Below are 22,239 nucleotides of genomic sequence, written 5' to 3'. Positions count from 1 at the left end.
ATTTCAGGGACTCAAGCAACTGAGAGATAATAAGCAATGCTACCAAAAAAATAGCCAAGACTGTATACTTCAGAAAAGCAGCCTCAGAGTATTGTTTCATGATTTTAATTTTTTATCCTATCTTGGCATGAAGCCAAAAATAAGAGACCCAGAATTAACTGTGGCTGCAACAACTGGCTAGGAAGCTAGGATGATTAACTGTTCTATAAAATTGTGGCATCTCCTATGAGTTCACTTTCAGGAGCCCTTTACTAATCAAGAAAGACAAGTGATAACATTGCTCTCTGATTTCTAATTTTTATTTCCATTGGTAAAAAGAAATATATTTGAAACCAAGAAAATAAGGAAGAAGGGAAATGGACTGGCCTCCAGATTTTACAGCAGAAATGCCACTGGATTACTAGCTGGCATTTGTAAAAATTACAGAGAAACTTGTGCAACTATCAGAACTTCTCCACTATTACTGTTGTTTTAGACAATTCCATACCAGCAAAAAGAGCAGGGAGGCAATTTCAAGCATGCCCAGTGGTAACTGGGAAAGAAGGAAAATGAGTTCTACATCATTTTCTAAGGTAGGAACAAAATATATTTCACTTCACTACACTTCACATAAAATTCAACATTCAAAAAATGAAGATCATGGCATCTGGTCCCATCACTTCATGGCAAATAGATGGGGAAAATGTGGAAGCAGTGACATATTTTATTTTCTTAAGCTACCAAAATCACTGCAGATGGTGACTGCAGACACAAAATTAAAAGATGCCTACTCTTGAGAAGAAAAGCTATGGCAAATCTAAACAGTATTTAAAAGCAGAGACATCTATTTACTGACAAAGTTCTGTATAGTCAAAGCTATGTTTTCTCCAGTAGTCATGTACAGATGTGAGAGTCAGATCACAAAGGCTGAGCGCTGGAGTACTGATGCTTTCGAATTGTGGTGCTAGAGAAGATTCTTGAGAGTTCCTTGGACAGCAAGGAGATCGAACCAGTCAATCCTAAAGGAAATCAGTGCTGAATTCACTGAAAGGACTGATACTGAAGCTGAAGCTCCAATATTTTAGCCACTTGACGCAAAGAGCCAATTCACTGGAAAAGACCCTGATGCTGGGAAAGATTGAGGGCAGAAGAAGGGGGCAACAGGAAATGAGATGATCGGATGGCATCACCGACTCAATGGACATGAATTTGAGCAAACTCCGGGAAATAGTGAAGGACGGGGAAGCCTGCCATGCTGCAGTCCATGGGGTGGCAAAGAATAGGACATGACTTAGTGACTGAACAACACACATGATATATTGATTTAACTGGTATTTGCTTTATATTAATAATTATCCCACTTATTTGATATTCCCTCCTTTTTTACAGAACTCTGAATCCCTTCCTGAACTTCTTTGTTTACCTAGTTTGTTCAGATACCATCACTAGGACCCAAAGTCGGAGAAGGCAATGGCACCCCACTCCAGTACTTTTGCCTGGAAAATCCCATGGACAGAGGAGCCGCGTAGGCTGCAGTCCATGGGGTCATTGAGGGTCGGACATGACTGAGCGACTTCACTTTCACTTTTCACTTTCCTGCATTGGAGAAGGAAATGGCAACCCACTCCAGTGTTCTTGCCTGGAGAATCCCAGGGACGGGGGAGCCTGGTGGGCTGCGTCTATGGGGTCGCACAGAGTCGGACACGACTGAAGTGACTCAGCAGCAGCAGGACCCAAAGTACACACTCTCTAAGAGGCTTCTCCATCCTTCAGCAACTAAAAACCCACATCTTTTGGAGGCACGCTTGTCATTCTAGAATTAATTCAACATCTGGAGTCAAGGCTACTTGATACTTCTCTGTTAAAGTCTTTCTCACAATATGGAGATGACTTTCCTCTCTTGGAGACAGAAATCCTGAGACGCTCTGGGATGTGGAGTCAGGGATCTGTTTGGTATGAGCCGCTATAGGCAAATCACATGCTAGATTCATGACCTTCAACCTCCAAATTACTTAATTATTCCTTACCATGTGTACCCCCCCCAAAAAAAAGCACTACTTATTAAATCCTCTGTGACATCTGCTTGCCAATTACTGCCTCAAAGCAACATTTTTCCCCAAAATTTTTAAAATGCGCTGTAATTCCACCCAACATAGTTTGAGGATGTTTACTTCTTTATTTTGCTTGATAGATAGAATGGTGAAACGGAGGTTGGTGGCAACTTCAGAAATGTTTTAAGATGAAGGTGTTAAGATGTAATCCTCCAAGGGAAATATTCAAACATGATACATTAGGAAGACAAAGCTGATAATTTTTAATTTAATCATGATGAAGCTGGTCTCTTGGGTTCCACTTGGAATTCCCTAGCCAGATAAATGCTTGGTCAAATTCTAGAATTTTTCTCATTTATCTTAACCTTCTCTTCACTCTAATTTGTTTACACTGTATGCTCTGCTATACTGTTATCCTACTGTTACTTTTAGAAGGATTCAAAGAGCCATATGGCATTGTATACAGACGTCTCAGCTGCAGATGATTTCCCGTCTTCAAACTATATATGAAATTTGGTCATTGGTGGCATTTTAACCTTTATTATCTTCCATTGTTATTATTTCACCCTCTAAAATACAAATCACAAATTACACATTGAAAGATAAATTTAGCATCTTCATTTCTCCCTGCTTTGGCGAGGTGGGGAGTGTTGTAGATATACTGTATGACTAAGGATTTACATTTCAGATCCTGTTCCTGAGGTTGTTGAGCAATGCTAATGTTATTTTTCATTTGCTTAGAGTCTTGATATTACTTAGAGGAGAGGAGCACTGACGGTAAAATTCCTAAGAGGTGTAAGGAGAGAACAGTTGTGGCTGAACCCTCACTCATCCCGACTGTGAACCTCAAAAAAGAAGCCAGACAAAAGCTGAGAACAGAGACAGCCACTCGTTTAAGGTTTATCATGGAAATAAGACTTTACTGCATGAGCCTTACTTTAAATCCCCTTCACTTAATCTTTCTTTCTTTCATTTAGGCAATATCTAAGCAAATAAAGACCCACAAAATATCCTGTTACTTTTTCCCCCCAATAGCAAAAAACAGGATAATGGATGACTGAATCAGTAACTGAACCTAATAAACAATTTAACAGTTCAAAACAGTCACCTTTGCAAACGGGTCCTTAAAAATAGAAATCATAACACAAACGTTGATAGTTTAGTGAAAATCATTTTATAGGCATTTAAGAATTATTGTGACTTCAAAATGTCATAATCTTTTGCTTGCAGACACACTTTAGGAAAAAGAACTTTAAAATAAACATCAAGTCAAATTCTCTTCTGTTTGAACTCTGCAGGAGCTCCCAGTGGATGAAGCCATTGATAATAAGGTGGCTCTTAATTTTTTAAAGGATTCTTCTATTTCCATAATTTGATGCAGTATTTTTTTGTTTTTATTCCAACACCAACCAAACAACAGGTGACGCTGAAGAAAAATTAACAACTATCTCAAAATAAAACGTGACCTCTATTTCCCAAAAATCTCAAATGTATTGAAATAATTTCATATGAATTATGTATGGGAGTGGCTCACATACATAATTCATTTAATTTTCCTCCCATGTGTTCCATTCGCTTCCATACTTCCTCCACCTGAGCTGTTACTAATTGTCTATTTTCTTGTCTGCCAATCTATCATGTCTCCAAACTCACTAGATTGTAAACTCCCCAAGGGCAAACACCTTAGAGATATATTTTTTTTTTTACTGCTATATACCCTGTACCTACTATGAAGTATAGCACATAACTGTCACTCAATTATTTTTTAATTGTTAAATTTATGTTATCACATTAATGTACATGTCATATATATTTTTATATGTTCATTGTCTTGTCCAGTGCCTAAGGCAGTGATTACAAAAGCTGAATGAATTAATGTGCTAACTAATTAATTACTCAAACCTGATATTTATAGCCCATGTTAGGACACTGATACGACTACAAATAGGTGTTGCCCAGTCATTACTCCTGGTCCAATGTATTAAAAATGAAAAAAAAGTGAGAATATGCTTCAAGTTGATGATAAAAGCAATGCAAACATGAGGGTGTCAATAGTTTTCCACCAGCCATTCTTTTAATAACAGTTATGCCCCCTTTCTGAATCATTACTTAAAGCCAACAATCTTAAAACTTCCAGCCAAAATTACTGAATTCTGCTCTAAAAATGTTTTCATTTTTAACATTCTTCATTACCAAAACATTCTAATGTCTGGTCTGGCTTTCATTCTATTTATTCTCAGTGGCTGCTGCTGCTGCTAAGTTGCTTCAGTCGTGTCCGACTCTGTGCGACCCCATAGATGGCAGCCCACTAGGCTTCCCCGTCCCTGGGATTCTCCAGGCAAGAACACTGGAGTGGGTTGCCATTTCCTTCTCCAATGCATGAAAGTGAAGTGAAAGTGAAGTCACTCAGTCGTGTCCGACTCTTCAGGACCCCATGGACTGCAGCCTACCAGGCTCCTCCATCCATGGGATTTTCTAGGCAAAAGTACTGGAGTGGGGTGCTATTGCCTTCTCCGATTCTCAGTGGAGATGCACCAAAACTTCATAAATGGAAAGTCATTCTTCAGTCTACTCAAGAGCAATCAGTCCCTTTTTTTCTGACCCTTCTTGACAGTTCCCATATCATATCACTTGACATACTCTACACTGTTCCCATGTTACTTGTGTTCCACCACAGATGAAAAATTTTATAAATTAATGTAACTCTCTACATATATTATACTTTATTGCTTCAGATTGCTTCCATATCTGTTTCTGTTCCTGAAGACCGTTACTATTAAGAGTTGAATCCTAACCCCCAGTACTTCATAATGTGATCTTTACAGAGGTGAACAAGTTAAAATGAGTTCATTAGAGTGGGCCCTAACCCTATATGACTGGTGTCCCTGGAAATAAAAAGGAAATGTGAACACAGAGACAGGCACACAGGGAGAACGCCACGTGAAGATGAAGGCAGAGAGCAAAGTGAGGTGTCTACCAGTCAGAGAGTGCCAGCAAATCACCAGAAGCCTGGGAGCTCATGAAACAGACTCTCTCACAGCCCCAGAGGAAACCACACATGCTGACAACTTGGTATCAGACATCTAGCCTTCACAACTGTGAGACACTGCATTTCTTTTTTTTTTTTTAATTTTTAAATTCAACTTTTAATTTAAGATTCATATACAGTTGTAAGAAGTAATACAGAATGCTCTTAGGTACATTTTACTCAGTATACTGCAAAACTCTAGTGCAACCAGGATCTTGACGTTCATATAGTTAAGATACAGAACATTTCCATCACCAATACTTTCCTCCCACTTCCACCCCTTGCCTTAACCACTGGAAACCACTTGTCTCTTCCCCATTTCTACAATTTTATCACTGCACGAATGTTATAAAAATGGAATCATATTTTTAAACCTTTTAAAATTGAATTTTTTCACTCAGCATAGTCTCTGGAGATTAATTCAGGTTTTTACATGTATTAATAGCTCATTCTGTCTTTTTTTTTTTTTTTTGCTATACCATAGTCTGTTTAGCCATTCATTCATTCATTGAAGGACATCTGTGTTGCCTTCGGTTTGCTTCTACGAGACGCTGCATTTCTATTGTCAAAGCCAGTCAGTTTTGGGTACTTTGTTAGAGCAGCCATAGCAAACTAATACACTGGCTTAAAAGACTATGACGGTAAGACAGTTAAGTCACAGAGCAAGGATTCCAGCAGGTTCTCCTTGATTCCAAAGTACTTCTTTCTTCCCTTATACACTGCTACTAAGAGTTGACAGTAAAGACACAGACAAAGTAAATGTGAGATCATTTTGTAAGAGTATAGGATAGGTGAAAGGACTCAAAGGAAGGCCGTCGATGACAACCAATATGAGGGAACCAGTATTTCAGTGGTTTTCAAACAATGGACCCCAACACCTAGTGTTTCTCTGTGATACTTCCTGAAGTTCACCAACTTTTGGCTTGAAATGTCAATATTTAAAACTATGTTTTATTATTTTAAAAATAGGAACAGAAAACATTACACATTCCCAAATGTGTTATATGAAAATTTTATCACACTGGATCCATCCAATCATCATCCTGGCGTTCAAGGCTAATTCAATTTTGTGTCCACTATGTAGGAAAGCTTCCCCTGACATCTCTTTGAACCTATTTAAACATATTACAATCTGTCACTGGGTATATCCACACTGCATCAGTGAGCATATCACTGCAGACACATGTGAGCCAAGCTCAGTTACAGCCCATCCTATCTCTGACATACCTGCTCACACAAGGCTTCATCTCAGCATAACAGAGAGTTGTGCAATCCCAAGGGAAAGATAACAAAAAGCATATGATATTATCTTGGTTTTACAATACGTTACCGTGCTTACTCAACAATAAGGTGACATTGATTAATTACAAGACTCATCATCATTGTAGTAATAGCCTTTCAAAAAAAAAATCCTACTACATTAAATATACACGGTTTAAATTTTTTCAATATTATATACTTATTCACACAATTACATATCACTTTCTTCTTCAGTATCATAAAGTTTTCATCTAAGCCTCCTTCACATTCAGATAAAAAATATTCTTTTGAATTATTCTTGACTACTTAAAGTTATAAATAAAGTTACAGTGACAATCGCATTTACAACACCTTCACCAGCAGGATGTGTGCGTGTTCAGTAGCTTCAATCATGTCCGACTCTTTGCGACCTTATGGACTGGGGACCACCAGGCTCCTCTGCCCATGGAATTCTCCAGTCAGGAATACTGGAGGGGGTTGCCATGCCCTCCTCAAGGGGATTTTCCTGACCCAGGGACTGAACTCGCGTCTGTCTGCAACTCCTGCACTGCAAGCAGATTCTTTAACCACTGAGCCATCTGGGAAGCCCACAGGTAGTATAATTTCGAAGTATAGTGATGTGCTGAGCTTGGGCAACTTCTACTTTAATTACTGTCCTTGGTATGCCAGACAAATTTGAGACTAAATATTAACTGTTCTTTTAAAATCAGATCACAGAGTAATCTTTCTCAAGAAATTTCAAGCAAGAAACTAAATTTAAGTTCAAAGTCAACCTTGTGGGGTACAAGCAATGCAAACAATCAGCTGAGGTTACAGATACTGTTGTTCAGTCATTAAGTCGTGTCTGACTCTTTGCGACCCCATGGACTACAGCATACCAGGCTCCACTGTCCTTCACCATCTCTTGGAGTTTGCTCAAATTCATGTCCACTGAAGTCAGTGATACTATCTAATCATCTCATCTTCTGCTGCCCCTTCTCCTTTTGCCTTCATTCTTTCCCAGCCTTAGGGTCTTTTCCAATGAGCCAGCCCTATCCTCCATGAATTGCTAAGTTAATAACTACAAGTTATTTCTAGGCCTGATGGCTGACAGGTTTCTTTTGACATCAGTTACAAGAGGCATCTCAGTTTCAGAAGTATAATGTGAAAAGCATTAAGCGTACATGACTAAGAAAAGAGCATGCAAATGTTACATAATCATTTCAGCCCTTATTTGGGCACAGGAGGTTAACTATATCTTTGTATTTATGGAGGGTTTACTGTCTTTTATTGTCACTTTTATTTGCATACATTGCAGCTCCATGGAAGAGTTCATTTGAAGTCTGGATTCACTGATTAAATGTATTTAGACAAAAAAACTATAAAAGAAATTTCCCACTGCACTAGAAAACTCCAAGGTTTATATATACGAAGTGTCAAATATCAAGTTGAAGAACCACCTGACAGGTGACTCTGCCTTTTCCTTCAGCCCCAGGAAATAGAGCAAGAGTAAACATAAAGAAACAGATGACAGGAAAGATGGACAACCAGGGACTGGTGATGAGAGCAGGACACCAAAGAGAGTGGGTGTTGAACCTGCAACTCAGCAGAGGGGGTTAAGTTGGTAAGGTAAGAAGAGTAGATACAAAAACTCAACAGAAGCCTAGGTTTGACACAATGGAAGAAGACAAGAAGCTAGATTTGGAACATGAAAAAGATGAAATGAGATGATTAGTAAATGATTAGTACTTGCATGGAACAAATCAAGATAAAAAGTACAGTCTGGGTCAGTTTTATAAAACTGAGCTGTTTCCATGGAACAATAGTTGGCTACTGACATGCTTTTGGCTTACCACATCTTTCACTCTTCAACTGGACATTTAGGATTTTAAAAACCTCATTAACCTGCAACAATACCCTTCCCTCCTCTCTTCAACGCTATCCTCCTCAAGTAGTTTGTCACATAGACCTCTGCAAAACACAATGAGAAGGCATGCTTCCAAGAACTGAATCTAATGCCTTATTTAAATAACATTATTTATTATCTATGTATAAAAAATAAATTTCAGAGAAAAGAAAATTAAGAAAACAAACTAAGTGAAATAACAATTTCATTCAAGATTTTTGGATAGTATAAAATACTGGTCACAAAATAGTCAGAATTGACTTAGTGACTAAACAACAATAACAACAAATACACTAGTTAAAAGCAGAGTTCTAGAGATCTAAGCTCATGGCTTGACTTCACAGTAACTAGCTAGGTGACCTTTTACAAAACACTTTCATCTTTGTAAACTACATATTTTTAACACTGTTTGAAGATTTCATTGAGATAATACATATAATCTCTGGCACAAAGAAAGTACTTAGTAAGCCTGTGGCAAAATTCAAAGATTTTAACAACTATTTAAGAGAAGACTGAATTCTGCGCCAAGTTGAATGATACCTCTTGTTAACTTACAAAAAATGTAGTCTTTCAAAATTCTCCTCCTTGGACCCTAAGGTTACAAAAGAAGAATGTTAGGATGCAACTAAAGATTATCATACTAAGTAAGGTAAGTCAGAAAGAAAAAGACAAACACCATATCATATCACTTATCAGATCAGATCAGATCAGTCGCTCAGTCATATCCCACTCTTTGTGACCCCATGAATCCCAGCACGCCAGGCCTCCCTGTCCATCACCAACTCCTAGAGTTCACTGAGACTCATGTCCTTGGAGTCAGTGATGCCATCCAGCCATCTCATCCCCTGTCGTCCTCTTCTCCTCTTGCGCCCAATCCCTCCCAGCATCAGGGTCTTTTCCAATGAGTCAACTCTTCGCATGAGGTGGCCAAAGTACTGGAGTTTCAGCTTTAGCATCATTCCTTCCAAAGAAATCCCAGGGCTGATCTCCTTCAGAATGGACTAGTTGGATCTCCTTGCAGTCCAAGGGACTCTCAAGAGTCTTCTCCAACACCACAGTTCAAAAGCATCAATTCTTTGGCGCTCAGCCTTCTTCACAGTCCAACTCTCACATCCATACATGACCACAGGAAAAACCATAGCCTTAACTAGACGGACCTTTGTTGGCAAAGTAATGTCTCTGCTTTTGAATATGCTATCTAGGTTGGTCATAACTTTCCTTCCAAGGAGTAAGTGTCTTTTAATTTCATGGCTGCAGTCACCATCTGTAGTGATTTTAGAGCCCAGAAAAATAAAGTCTGACACTGTTTCCCCATCTATTTCCCATGAAGTGATGGGACCAGATGCCACGATCTTCGTTTTCTGAATGTTGAGCTTTAAGCCAACTTTTTCACTCTCCACTTTCACTTTCATCAAGAGGCTTTTGAGTTCCCCTTCACTTTCTGCCGTAAGTGTGGTGTCATCTGCATATCTGAGGTTATTGATATTTCTCCCGGCAATCTTGATTCCAGCTGGTGCTTCTTCCAGTCCAGCGTTTCTCATGATGTACTCTGCATATGTTAAATAAGCAGGGTGACAATATACAGCCTTGATGTACTCCTTTTCCTATTTCCATGTCCAGTTCTAACTGTTGCTTCCTGACCTGCATACAGATTTCACAAGAGGCAGGGTCAGGTGGTCTGGTATTCCCATCTCTTGAAGAATTTTCCACAGTTTATTGTGATCCACACAGTCAAAGGCTTTGGCATAGTCAATAAAGCAGAAATAGATGCTTTTCTGGAACTCTCTTGCTTTTTCCATGATCCAGCGGATGTTGGCAATTTGATCTCTGGTTCCTCTGCCTTTTCTAAAACTAGCTTGAACATCAGGAAGTTCACGGTTCACATATTGCTGAAGCCTGGTCTTAAATTTTGAGCATTACTTTACTAGCGTGTGAGATGAGTGCAATTGTGTGGTGATTTGAGCATTCTTTGGCATTGCCTTTCTTTGGGATTGGAATGAAAACTGATCTTTTCCAGTCCTGTGGCCACTGCTGAGTTTTCCAAATGTGCTGGCATATTGAGTGCAACACTTTCATAGCATCATTTTTTAGGATTTGGAATAGCTCAACTGGAATTCCATCACCTCCACTAGCTTTGTTTGTAGTGATGCTTCCTAAGGCCCACTTGACTTCACATTCCAGGATGTCTGGCTCTAGGTCAGTGATCACACCATCGTGATTACCTGGGTCATGAAGATCTTTTTTGTACAGTTCTTCTGTGTATTCTTGTCACCTCTTCTTAACATCTTCTGCTTCTGTTAGGTCCATACCGTTTCTGTCCTTTATCGAGCCTATCTTTGCATGAAATGTTCCTTTGGTATCTCTGATTTTCTTGAAGAGATCCCTAGTCTTTCCCATTCTGTTGTTTTCCTCTATTTCTTTGCACTGATCGCTGAAGAAGGCTTTCTTATCTCTTCTTGCTATTCTTTGGAACTCTGCATTCAGATGCTTATATCTTTCCTTTTCTCCTTTGCTTTTTGCTTCTCTTCTTTTCACAGCTATTTGTAAGGCCTCCCCAGACAGCCATTTTGCTTTTTTGCATTTCTTTTCCATGGGAATGATCTTGATCCCTGTCTCCTGTACAGTGTCACGAACCTCACTGCATAGTTCATCAGGCACTCTATCTATCAGATCTAGGCCCTTAACTCTATTTCTCATTTCCACTGTATAATCATAAGGGATTTGATTTAGGTCATATCTGAATGGTCTAGTGGTTTTCCCTACTTTCTTCAATTTAAGTCTGAATTTGGCAATAAGGAGTTCATGGTCTGAGCCACAGTCAGCTCCTGGTCTTTGCTGACTGTATACAGCTTCTCCATCTTTGGCTGCAAAGAATATAATCAATTTGATTTCGGTGTTGACCATCTGGTGATGTCCATGTGTGTAGGGGACTGGAATGCAAAAGTAGGAAGTCAAGAAACACCTGGAGTAACAGGCAAATTTGGCCTTGGAACACGGAATGAAGCAGGGCAAAGACTAATAGAGTTTTGCCAAGAAAATGCACTGGTCATAACAAAACCGTCTTCCAACAACACAAGAGAAGACTCTATAATGGACATCACCAGAATATGTGGAATCTAAAATATGACACAAACGAACCCATCTACAAAACAGAAACAGACTCACAGACACAGAGAGCAGACCTGTGGTTGCCAAGAGGGAGAAGGGAAGGAGAGGGACTAACTGGGAGTTTGGACTTGGGTGATGCAAACTATAACATTTAGAATGGATGAACAGCAAGATCCTAAATGTGTAACACAGGGAACTACACTCAAATCCTGTGATAAACAGTACTGGAAAATAATACAAAACTAAAGAATGTATATATGTATATAACTGAGTCACTTTGCCATGTAGCAAAGATTGGTACAACACTGTTTTTAGTACACAAAAAGAATCACCTGAAATGGGGGGTGGGGAACTATAGTTGACCTCTCCTGAAGATTCTGGATTTAGTTGGTACGGAGTGGCACCTAGGAATCTGCATATTTAATGTAAAATATATTATTTGTAGATAGATCTTAATATATTTTTGAACAGATGACTGGCACTTTGAGACACACTTATCTAAAGCTATGGAAAGTACTGATATTTATGAAAGGGTTCTAATTTTAAGAGCCTAAGTATTTACCTAAAGAATTTCTTAATCCTGTTTCTAGTTAGACTTCTTTCTCAACTGAATAACTAAACTTCGATCAAAGTTTCATTAATAGCAGATTTGGTGGCTCCTTGCTTTTTTAACAATAACATACATGTCTACTAATCCCAAAATCTGAATCGGACTGTACTCAGCATTAAGGGTGGCTGGAGTGGCAGACTGTGACTCAGGAAAGACAAGAGGCATGTCGTTACCCTTGGCAGCGACAGAAACTACTAAATCAGCAAAACCTGTATGAGAGCTCAAAAAGGCTGCCAAGTTACAAGTTAACACCGCAAGGGATCCAAAGACTGTCTTCAAAGACTAAATCCAAATGTGATGATCTTATATTTACATTTCATAGGAAGTATTTTGTAAATACATCAAACAAGTTTTGGTGTCAAGGAATTATGTTGTTGACTTTAGAAAAGTTTATTATGTGAGATGATCCTTATTTAGTAATTTTCTAAATTTCTAAATAAAAAATTTAGACATTTTATCTTCAGAAAATCCAAATGGGAAGTTTTTTAAAAATTTCATGAGTCAATTTTTACATTTCCATCAAAAATTAAATTTTAGAAGCACAATAAACTGAATTAGTCAAGTTTTACCCATTCAACAAATATATGTTAAAGAACCTACTATTCAACAGGGAGTCAGACAGGTGCTGGGTACAAAAAGATGGATAAGGTAGAGCCTATATATTAAAGGATACATCAAAAAAATATAAGCAAAAGAGAAGTAAAGATGAAATGGTCACTAGGTTCCTACATGACAAAACTATTCTGAGAAATTATCTAATAATAGCTAAACTATTATTTCTTTCTTCTGAGAAGTCCATTTTGCATGTCTAAATTTTTCACTTTTTAAATTACCCAATTACTGAATACACTAATGTTAATTACAAATGAGCCTTGAAATTTTTTCTAGACCTTTATTTTAAACTAAATAATTTTAAAGCTATAAATTTTGAAGCTTATTGTAAAAGAATTTTTTTAAAGAAAAATATTTTATGATGTGTGAAAATTATATGAAACTCAAATTTCAGGGTCCATAAAGTTCTATTGGAACACAGCCATGACCATTTGTTTGCATCCTGTCTATGGCTGCTTTCCTACAATGGCAGAGACCATGTAGCTCATGGTCAACATTGAAAATATTTATACACTATCTGGCCCTTTACAAAAAAAGTTTGCCAATTCCTGATTGAAAGTATAACAATAGATTTTGGCTGGAGAAAAGTACAGCTTTGTTTTTGTTTCTCTATTTTCCAGAATTCATAGAGATGCTTAAATAAAATATGCAAAGAACACTTACTATAAAGTTTCTCCAGTATGCTGCCTCTAGACAAGGATTGCTAATTTCGGTCAGCAGGGCTTCATTTTCTTGTTTCTCCCATAACCAATACTGGGCTTCAGTGTCTGGCCTTGAATCTTCTGGAAACCCAGCTGTCAGGACCTCTAGGATTTTGCTACTTATTAAGCCTAATTTTCACAGAATGGTCTGACTCGTAATAGATGAAAAACTCTTAGATCCCTTTTGAAGTTATCAACTTCAGTTAAAAATTTCACTAGGTGTTGGGGCTGGGTGTGAAGTTAGGTAGAAGGCTGCTGTACCTCTGTAGACAACACTAAGAAAGCAAGCTATGTGCTTTAACAGCTCAAAGTTTTAACATAAAACAATGGTACATAATTGTATGAGAATCTTTTTTTTAGGTTAATAAAATTTAATAGTGTTATTATGCTTCAAACTAGACTTTAAAATATATATCAGAGCCACAGTGTTACCCATGGGCTTTCACATTCTACATTATATATTTCTTTAATTTTGAAATACTTTTTTGGGGTAATGATCAGTGTATTACCTTCTTTAGTTATATATTTTTTTCAGATTATATTCCAGAAAACTGTTTTTCTTTAACACACCAAAAAAACGAGTTCATGATAGTAGGCGTGCTCTTATTTACTCAATCACTTCAGACAATACCTGAAGCCCCAGATTTTTATACCTCCTTAAATGTCTATGATCACAGAAATCAGCTGTGTAAAAACTACTATTTAAAGGTATGCGGTTAGGGTGAGGTAAGGGCACTTCATATATGAGTGGGTGGATTTGTAAGGTAAGGTAGTGGGAGAATTCTAGGTAGAATTTAACCGGTGCTGTCCCTAGTATACAGTTGCTTGTTTCTGACACACTCTCAGGTGACTCCATATCACAATGAAGCCTAAAAAGTGGGCACTTTCAATTCTTCCCTAGGTACCACCCTGGGCTTCACCGAACAATGTGAAGGAAGTATTTACAGTGCTTACTATCATCTCAGAAATCCAAATATCTCTTACCTAAAGCTCTAAATCACTTCAATGTTTTCACACAATCACATTACTTGGCCTTGAGCCAAATGCATCATTTCCATTTTTATCTTCAAGAGAAAGCTGAGAGTCTGCATAGACCTTCACCTCCACTCTGAGTCACCTCCTCCAACTGTATCTCCTCACTCAGTAAGCAGCACCATCACCCACTGCTACCCAAGTCGGCAAATCTAGGCAGTATCCTTGATTCTTCTCTTTCACTTTCCACATCTAACCAATTGCCAAACCTGTTGATTTTATCTCCTAATGTCTTTCAAATCCATCTCTTTTTCCTCTATCCCAATTGATTTCTTTTGCAAACTTGCAACAGATTTGAACTGGACATGTCACTTCCCTGCTTAAAATCCACAGCTTTTCATTTCCAATATGATAATGCCCAGACAAAGCTCACCAAGCCCCTTGGATCTGGCCCTTGCCACAGTTTCAGACCCAACCCCCACAAACCTCTATCACACATCTTAGACTCCTGTTATAGGGAACTTCTTTGACTCCTTTGAAGGTGCATGCTCAATCTTGCTGTCAGTCTTACACATAGTCTGCTGCTTCAGTTTTCACATTTTTCCTGACCCATCCCAACCCTTTTTATCTGGATGATCTCCTTCAGGTGTCAACTTAGTCACTCCTGCAGCAAGGCTTCCTTAACCAGTCTAAGACTGGATTGAACGTCCAGGGGACAGCTGCTATAAGCCATTGAAAATCTGGCTTTGAGAGAACTCATTCCATCAAGACAGCACCAATTTCTTCCTTGTCCATCTCAACATTCATACTGCCTCACATAGAATACAAAAGGTGGTGAATTCATGAAATAAGGTGCCCTCCAAGCTGACCTGAATCATAACCTACAGAGAAAGTATTGCTCTGACTCAGTCCTCTGAAGCAACCTAAGGGAGAATTCTCTGATTATAACGGAACCCAGTTGTCCAGTTTGAGGGCTAATAATCCTAACCACAAGGACTTAGCAAAAATGTTCAAATCTATTTCTTGATCCCATTAGCAAGGTATTAGCAAGCAGGTCTTCACACAAGGCAAAAGCTTAGTTACAAAGGGAGATAATAAATATTTCATAGATTAGCTAGTATAAGTATTTTAAAAAATCTGTCCAGGGTTCTGCTGGCTTTGCTTTGACATCTCTTTTTCAGAATAATGTTCCATTACAGGAACTGTTGAATGTAAGCAATCTACAATATCTGTAAGTCTCCACAGATCACCATGGAATTATCAGCATCACAAATATTTACTGAACCACTACATGCAGGAGTCTTGAAATGTTCTGAATACTCTACTAAACAAGTCATAGAAGGCCCTGACATCCAGGACTTTACAATATGAAACAGTCATTGATGTTAAAAGATAGTAATAAGCTAACAGAGCTGCACAAAGAATAGCAAACTAGACAAATCTTGTAACTTGGATACAGCAGTGAAAACAGATAGTTCAGGACCCTGTAAGAATATATTCATTCTTTACATCAAACAAGTTAATTGAATTTCTACAGTTTTCTTGCTACAAGAAGCCTAAACTCTCAGGCTCAATAGCAAAGCCGCTTTGTAAGGCTAATTTTACTTTCAAACAGCCACAAGGTAAAATCTTAGGAGGTGAAGAGAAGCACCTGAAATAGTAATGTTTTGTTTTGTGATAACCCACTTAACATATATATAAAATAAGCCTTCAGTCTGGGTCCCCAAACAACCAGACATCTATCATAATCTGTTTTCCCTTCTTGGTCTCATTGCATCGCAGGGATTTTGCTCCAGGGAAGAGCCCTACAAAGATGTGTCTGGAATCAGTGGAATCAAAATTGCCAAAATTGCTACTGAGTCAGAGGTGTTTTCAAAGTTTTGCCAAACAACACACAGCTCCATGCTAAATGGTTAACACCCTTCCCTGATGGTTTTGCAATCCTATATTTATATTGTAGTTCTATCACTGAAATTACAGGTTCCTGTGAAGTGACACTGACAATAACAACACATTTTATAGTCAGGATCATTTAAGGGCCTTTTAAACAAGTTTTAACATTTATGCATTGAATATTATCACACTAAGTTCTACTTCTTCCTATGAAACAAAAGGGAAAAACCATGATTTCCCCAGTGTATCAGTTGTCTCTAGAGGATATTTTGACTGTCACACCAAACATAAAATATTGATGAAGCAGTTAAGAAAACTGATTCCACTTCTCACTTTAGCAAGGAATAGAAAATTACATTACACTGTATGTTATGTGTTATGAGTTTTCCCAGAGAGTTAATTAAGTAATAATTTGAACTAACATATAAAAACTATTGGAATACACTTCATAACCAAGGATGAATTTTTTAAACTTGCAAAACGAACTAAAAGAAAATTATATATATACACATATATACACATACATTTTATATAATAAAACATATAATTTTAGTAATATCATGCAAAAGAGGTACTTCAAGAACTCTTGAGGGTTGAATCAATCAAAATTGACACACATCCCAAGTTAAAAATCTGTATCATAAGAACATGATTAGCAAAACACAGATGGATAGAAAGGAATTTTAAGGGACTGGTGTAAGGAGTCAGCATTTGTCAGTGTTCAGGCAACACTGTTCAAGAGGGAGGGGTCCCTGTCCCCAAAGTGGTATTCCTACAAGAGACAAAGTCAAGAGAATGTATAGGAACCCTGGGCTGTCTTCACTGGATGGTGTTTGCCCACTGATTGACTAAATGAACTTGTGGTATTAAGTGTCCCTTAGCAGCTGTCCATCTCAATATGAATTGTGCATCTCATATTGGCCTTCTGTTTCATGCAGCTGTTTCTTTACATTTGGATAGTCTAAGCCTTGTTTGAGAGGCAAACCTGAGATACTATATGTGTATTGATCAGGACAGAACAGGCCCTTGTTTGAGTGGACAACTAGTCTCCTTTGGCAAAATTTCTATAAATTCCCCTGATGAACTGCAAAAATACTGATGACTCTGCCATAATTTCAGATTTCCTCTTGCCTTGCAGAAAGTAAATATAAAGTCGTTGTGATGGATTTTTTTCAACATATACTGTAACTCATATAAGCAAATAGGTGTGGTCCTCTTCAAAACTGTTATCTTTATGGGTCTTTGATTAACTATTTATTATAATCATCTTCTGTTGCTCAAAGCACTTATGTTTCTCTTCATTAAGAAATGTCTTTAAAGTTTGCAATACACTTTTTGAATAATACCTAAACTTAAGTAGCCCTTGACTCTTAACAAATTACGATTAAACATCTTTATACTTTTTTGAGTCTAACATTGTTTACTTTTTGGTCTTATTTGAGATTCATCTGTGGAATTTATTGGGGTCCCTAAATCCAGTCTTGTAAGAAATTTGTGGCATTGTATACATGGATTCTGCAGGTATATTCCTCAAGTATAGATCTAGACTTCTGGTATAAAAACCACGATCAAAATTCAAATTGTGTCATCTGACACATGGCTTGATACACAATAACATCTAAAGAGAATATGGGAAAATCAGGGCATAGGAGAAGGGACAGAATAACATACTGCTAGAAAGTGTAAACTTGACAAATTGCTCAAAAATGAAAAACATAATCTCTCTTGGAAAACATTTGTAAATCAATTGCACTAGTATATAAATTATAAATTCTATGCAAATATTATCACCTCTAGTTTAAAAAACCTTTGTATTTCATAAAAGCTTTATGTTAATGTAACTTGGTCTCTGAGATACAAATAATTTGAATTTTTGCAGTGGAATTATCTTTTGGATTATGTTTATAATACTGACACTATAACATTATTATTATTTTATGCATTATGCCACTTCGGGTGTCTTTCAAATTTCATACTTGATGTAAAACTCAAGCAAAATTAAGAAAAGTATTTAAATTTTTCCTAAACTTTATTAGTCTTTTCAGTAACAAAATCCAGACAATAAAAGAGATACTTAATATAATCTATAACACAGCCCATAACAGCTGTACTCTTTTATGACTCTGAAACTGACTGGATCATACTCAAAAAGTTAAATTCTAAGACATATAACAACATATTACACAAGCATATGACTTTTTTCCCTGTGTACCTGGTAAGGCCATGTTAGATGAGATTTTTACCTAAATTCTCATCTAGGCCATTCATTGCATATGCAGGTGGATTGTCATAAACTTATTTCAACAAAGATGAATTGAATATTTATATAAACAAGGTTCACAGTAAAGAATGTAAAAATATCATAATTAATAAGAGTAATAATAGCAGTAAACATTTACTAGGCTAACTACTTTACATGCATTTTCTCAATAAACTAAGCTTCCCTGGTGACTCAGATTGTTAAGAATCCACCTGCAATGCAGGAGACCTGGGTTCAATCCCTGGGTTGGGAAGATCCCCTGGAGAAGGGAACAGCTACCCACTCCAGTATTCTTGTCCGGAGAATTCTATGGACAGAGGAGCCTGGCAGGCTACAGTTCATTGGGTCGCAAAGAGTCAGACAGGACTAAGGGACTTTCACACACTTAACATCAGTCCTATCCGTCTCCAAGTTTTCAAGGTTAAGTAACACAAAACAGAGATGTTAAGGGACTTGGCCTCCGGTCACAGAACTACTAACTAGCAGGTTGGGGATCTGAATGGAAAAAAAAATTGAATCCAAAGCCTTCCAGTATTGTATAATCCAATGCAGAAAACAAGTTTCTTACCCTTCCAGAATAACCACCCAGAAGGAAGTTTATAATCACTGGTGCTTTAGGTGATTGTCAGTTCCTATAAATAGTAGGACCTAAACTTTTTCAAATATACCTATTCTTAGAGCAACTTATTATAAAGTAGTTTGAAGAACAGGACTGAGTATTCTCTTAACAAATTTAGTAGCCTTTATAATATTTACCTTTTAACAAATTCACCTGAGAGCATTTTTAAAACTAAACTGTATAGGGTGATCTGTTTTAAAAACAGAAAATACTTTGATAGACCAACAATGATCTAACTTAAATCAACAATGAGCTAATTTAAAGTTCCTTAGAATTTAGACATAGCCATGAGGTATGCAGTCTTCTGAAAACTGATTTTTTTAAACTGCATTTTTTAGACAGAATGGCTTTTAAATTCTTCCAAGAGCTCTACTAAAATAGCTACAATTTATGCCAATTAACATTCTGATTTCATAAATAACAGGAAAACAGAAGAGATAATCCCACTTGTATAGATGGAATAACATAACAAAAGGCGCTGAAAACACAAACCCCAAAGGCAGTTCCAAAGTGTAAAGTCCTTCTCTCCCATCCACAGGGAGGAGCTCTCCTTCAAAGGTCTAGGCCCTCTCCTTAGCACCTGAGTTCAGCACTTGCTGCCCATTCAGAGAATAAAATATTAGAAAGATGTGAAAGCCAAGTTCCTTCCCCACATACACATATGGGCATACTTATTATGTATTTTGCTTTTCTGATACCTAAGTATGCTGATTCATTGGCTACTTATGAATTAAGTAATAACCCATGAGATATGAATATACCTATTCATTCATTCATACAAGTATAACAGGAATAAAGTAGATACAGTATCCAAAGAACACTTCAAATATGAAATGCTACATCTAATTACACTTTGCCTAAGACTCTGAACTTTTAAATTCTCATTAGATGAAGTTCACAAGATGAACTTGTGTTTTATGGCTCATCACAGGCAAAGTACGCTAAGAGGACAATTGATTAAATGTCAGTGGGTTTAACTTCACTATCTATTCCCAAGGTTTCACATTTCCATGGTAATTCTGACCCCTCTTTTAAAATGTATGGCTTGTAGAATTGGCTTTTTTTTCTTTTTAAGGTATTTCGAAGGATTTGCTCTCATTCGTAAAATAAAGAATAATGGAATTGTGGCAAATACTTGTTAGATATATTCAGTATCATAACAATAAAAACTTTAAGTACATACTACCCACTTCATACTTCTCCTCTAAAAACGTTCAAAATTCAGTCAACTGAGCACCTATCACACACAGGCATGGCACTTGTAGGTGAACCAAGATTTCTAAGTTTCCAAGGCATGAAGAGGGGGAAAATAGGGGCCAAATTTAAGTATTTGTTACTAACAAGTTTATAATCCACAAATTTCCTAGAAAAATCCAAGAAAACAATTGCACAGCAGCACATTTGGGTCTTGAGAGGATGATTTTCAGTTGCAGGTAGTTAAAACTTCAGTGTTAAGCTAAGACTCTATTCAAACAATGAGCTTCAGTTTATTATCTTCTCCTAATGTTTTCTATCTTATTCCACAAAATCCTCTATAACAATGAATGATACGGCACCTTTTTAAAAAAAAAAAACTAATCCTCTTTCCCCAAAACCCAACCCATACACGCGTCCTCCTCTTTCCTGGGCACGTGTGATTCCAAAGCTCAACTGGACACCCTCTCACCTGAAAAAAAGTTTGGAGACGACGCTGGCCTTTTCCAGAGGCGACCTCTGCATGGTCTCTGGGGGCACCGAGGTCCCTGCCGGGGCAGGCCGGGCAAGAGCTCCTAGTGCCAAAAGCCCTACTCTTCTCTGCCTGCCGCTCGCCCCTTTTTCTCTGACCTGCTGTGATGTCACTTGCTTCCAACTCCCCCCACCCACCCCTACCGCACACACCTCCCCTTTCCTTTCGCTCCTTTCCCCCGCCTCCACTGCCCAGGTTAAAAGCTGGGCGCTGCCCGGCCGGGCCTCAAATCCGCTCTAGCGGCTTTCTCCACCCCGACCGCTCCTTGCTTCTTGCCTCCCTCCCTCGCGCGCGCGCTCCTTCCAGGTCGGCGTCCCTACCATCCGGCCGAGCCCAGCCCGCAGGTGGGGGACACCGTCGCGGCCGCTCTCCAGGTCCAGACTCGGACGCGCGAGGACAGAAGGAGCCACCGGCAGGAGCAGCAGTCAGTGCCCCGGGGAGCCTTCTGCGCGCCGGGCTCCGCGGGCTCCGCGGCACGCCGAGGCCAACTCCCCCGAGCCATTTGCCTCCTCCCTTTTCCCGAGATCCTAGCCGCGTTCGGGTCGCGTTTGCAAGGTGCATTTTGAAAGGGGAACGAAAATCTGTCCCTCCGGTTATCAAAAGGCAGCCTCAGAGAGCCGGAGGGTTCCGCAACAGCGGCAGCTGTGTTCACCTTAGCGCTTACTTTGCGAGTCAGAGGGAAGAACCAAGCTTGTTAGTCTCAGACTTAGGTGAGTGCCAAGTGTGGTCCCTTAGGAGACGTACTTACTACAGGTGGAGGCAATTCCTGTAAGGTGAGAATTACCGCTTTGTCCACTACCCGCCCAGGATTTGTTCCTTGTCTGCCCTAAGTTTTTTCAGTCCAGTTTGCGTTTTTTAAGAAGTCTTTTGTGCGTGTTAGCAACTACGAGGATGACGAGCGGACAGAATGTAAACTCACCCGCCCTCATACAGAGTTCCAACTCTCGGTCAGCAAAACATCATGACTAATACACTGAAAGGAATCCAGTCTTTGAAGCGAAGGTAGCGCGTTAACTCTGACCTGACTCATGGAAACGCCATCTTCAACTCTTGAAGGGCATCTCAGCTTTCCCAGGTGTGGGCGCACGAACTTCCCCGAGTTTTTGCTTCGTGGACCGTGTGCCTGTTTGATGGCTTTTAAAGAGCCAAACCTTTAATTCCTGAATCCTGTTGTGTAAAACCAAGGGCACACCGAGTTTAAACTGAAAAATTCAAATGGAAGTGAAAATTTTGGTCTGATTACAGTTAATGCCTCTACACCTAAAGCAAGGACATTTACTTATGAATTGGTTATCGCTGATTTGTGGTCACCCAGATACAGTACAAATGAAATCGTGCACTTCTTAATAACAGACAGGAACACGTATTTAAATTAATAAATGGGTTCATCCGGTCTTTATAGCTCCCCTTTGCATTTCCATGTCACCATGTTTTAAATCTTAAAGTGGTTTAATAAACATATAAATTTTGTTATCCTAAACTTTAACAGTAGATAAAATAACACCAGAGAGATAGGCAAACTGCATAAACACCAG

The 22,239-nt window shown here is 38.4% G+C and overlaps 1 protein-coding gene across 2 annotated transcripts in view; it reads right to left on the bottom strand.

Annotated features, from left to right (window-relative positions):
* Nucleotides 1-21,376, bottom strand: part of CFTR (CF transmembrane conductance regulator) — a 219,456-nt gene extending 198,080 nt beyond the window's left edge. Inside the window, exon 1 of one of the 2 annotated variants that reach the window (XM_070369592.1) lies at nt 21,025-21,376. In XM_070369592.1, the coding sequence (XP_070225693.1) occupies nt 21,025-21,206 (182 nt within the window). In that variant the 5' untranslated portion in view covers nt 21,207-21,376. Of the gene's footprint in view, nt 1-20,644; nt 20,791-21,024 lie in introns of those variants that run through there. The other variant, XM_070369593.1, reaches the window with a different exon arrangement.
* Nucleotides 21,377-22,239: the final 863 nt, after the last annotated feature.

This window comes from Bos mutus, chromosome 4, assembly GCF_027580195.1.
Source record: "Bos mutus isolate GX-2022 chromosome 4, NWIPB_WYAK_1.1, whole genome shotgun sequence".
Classification (NCBI taxonomy): Eukaryota; Metazoa; Chordata; class Mammalia; order Artiodactyla; family Bovidae; genus Bos; species Bos mutus.
Note: the sequence above shows the minus strand (reverse complement) of the source record. Positions and strands in the feature narration are given on the sequence as shown.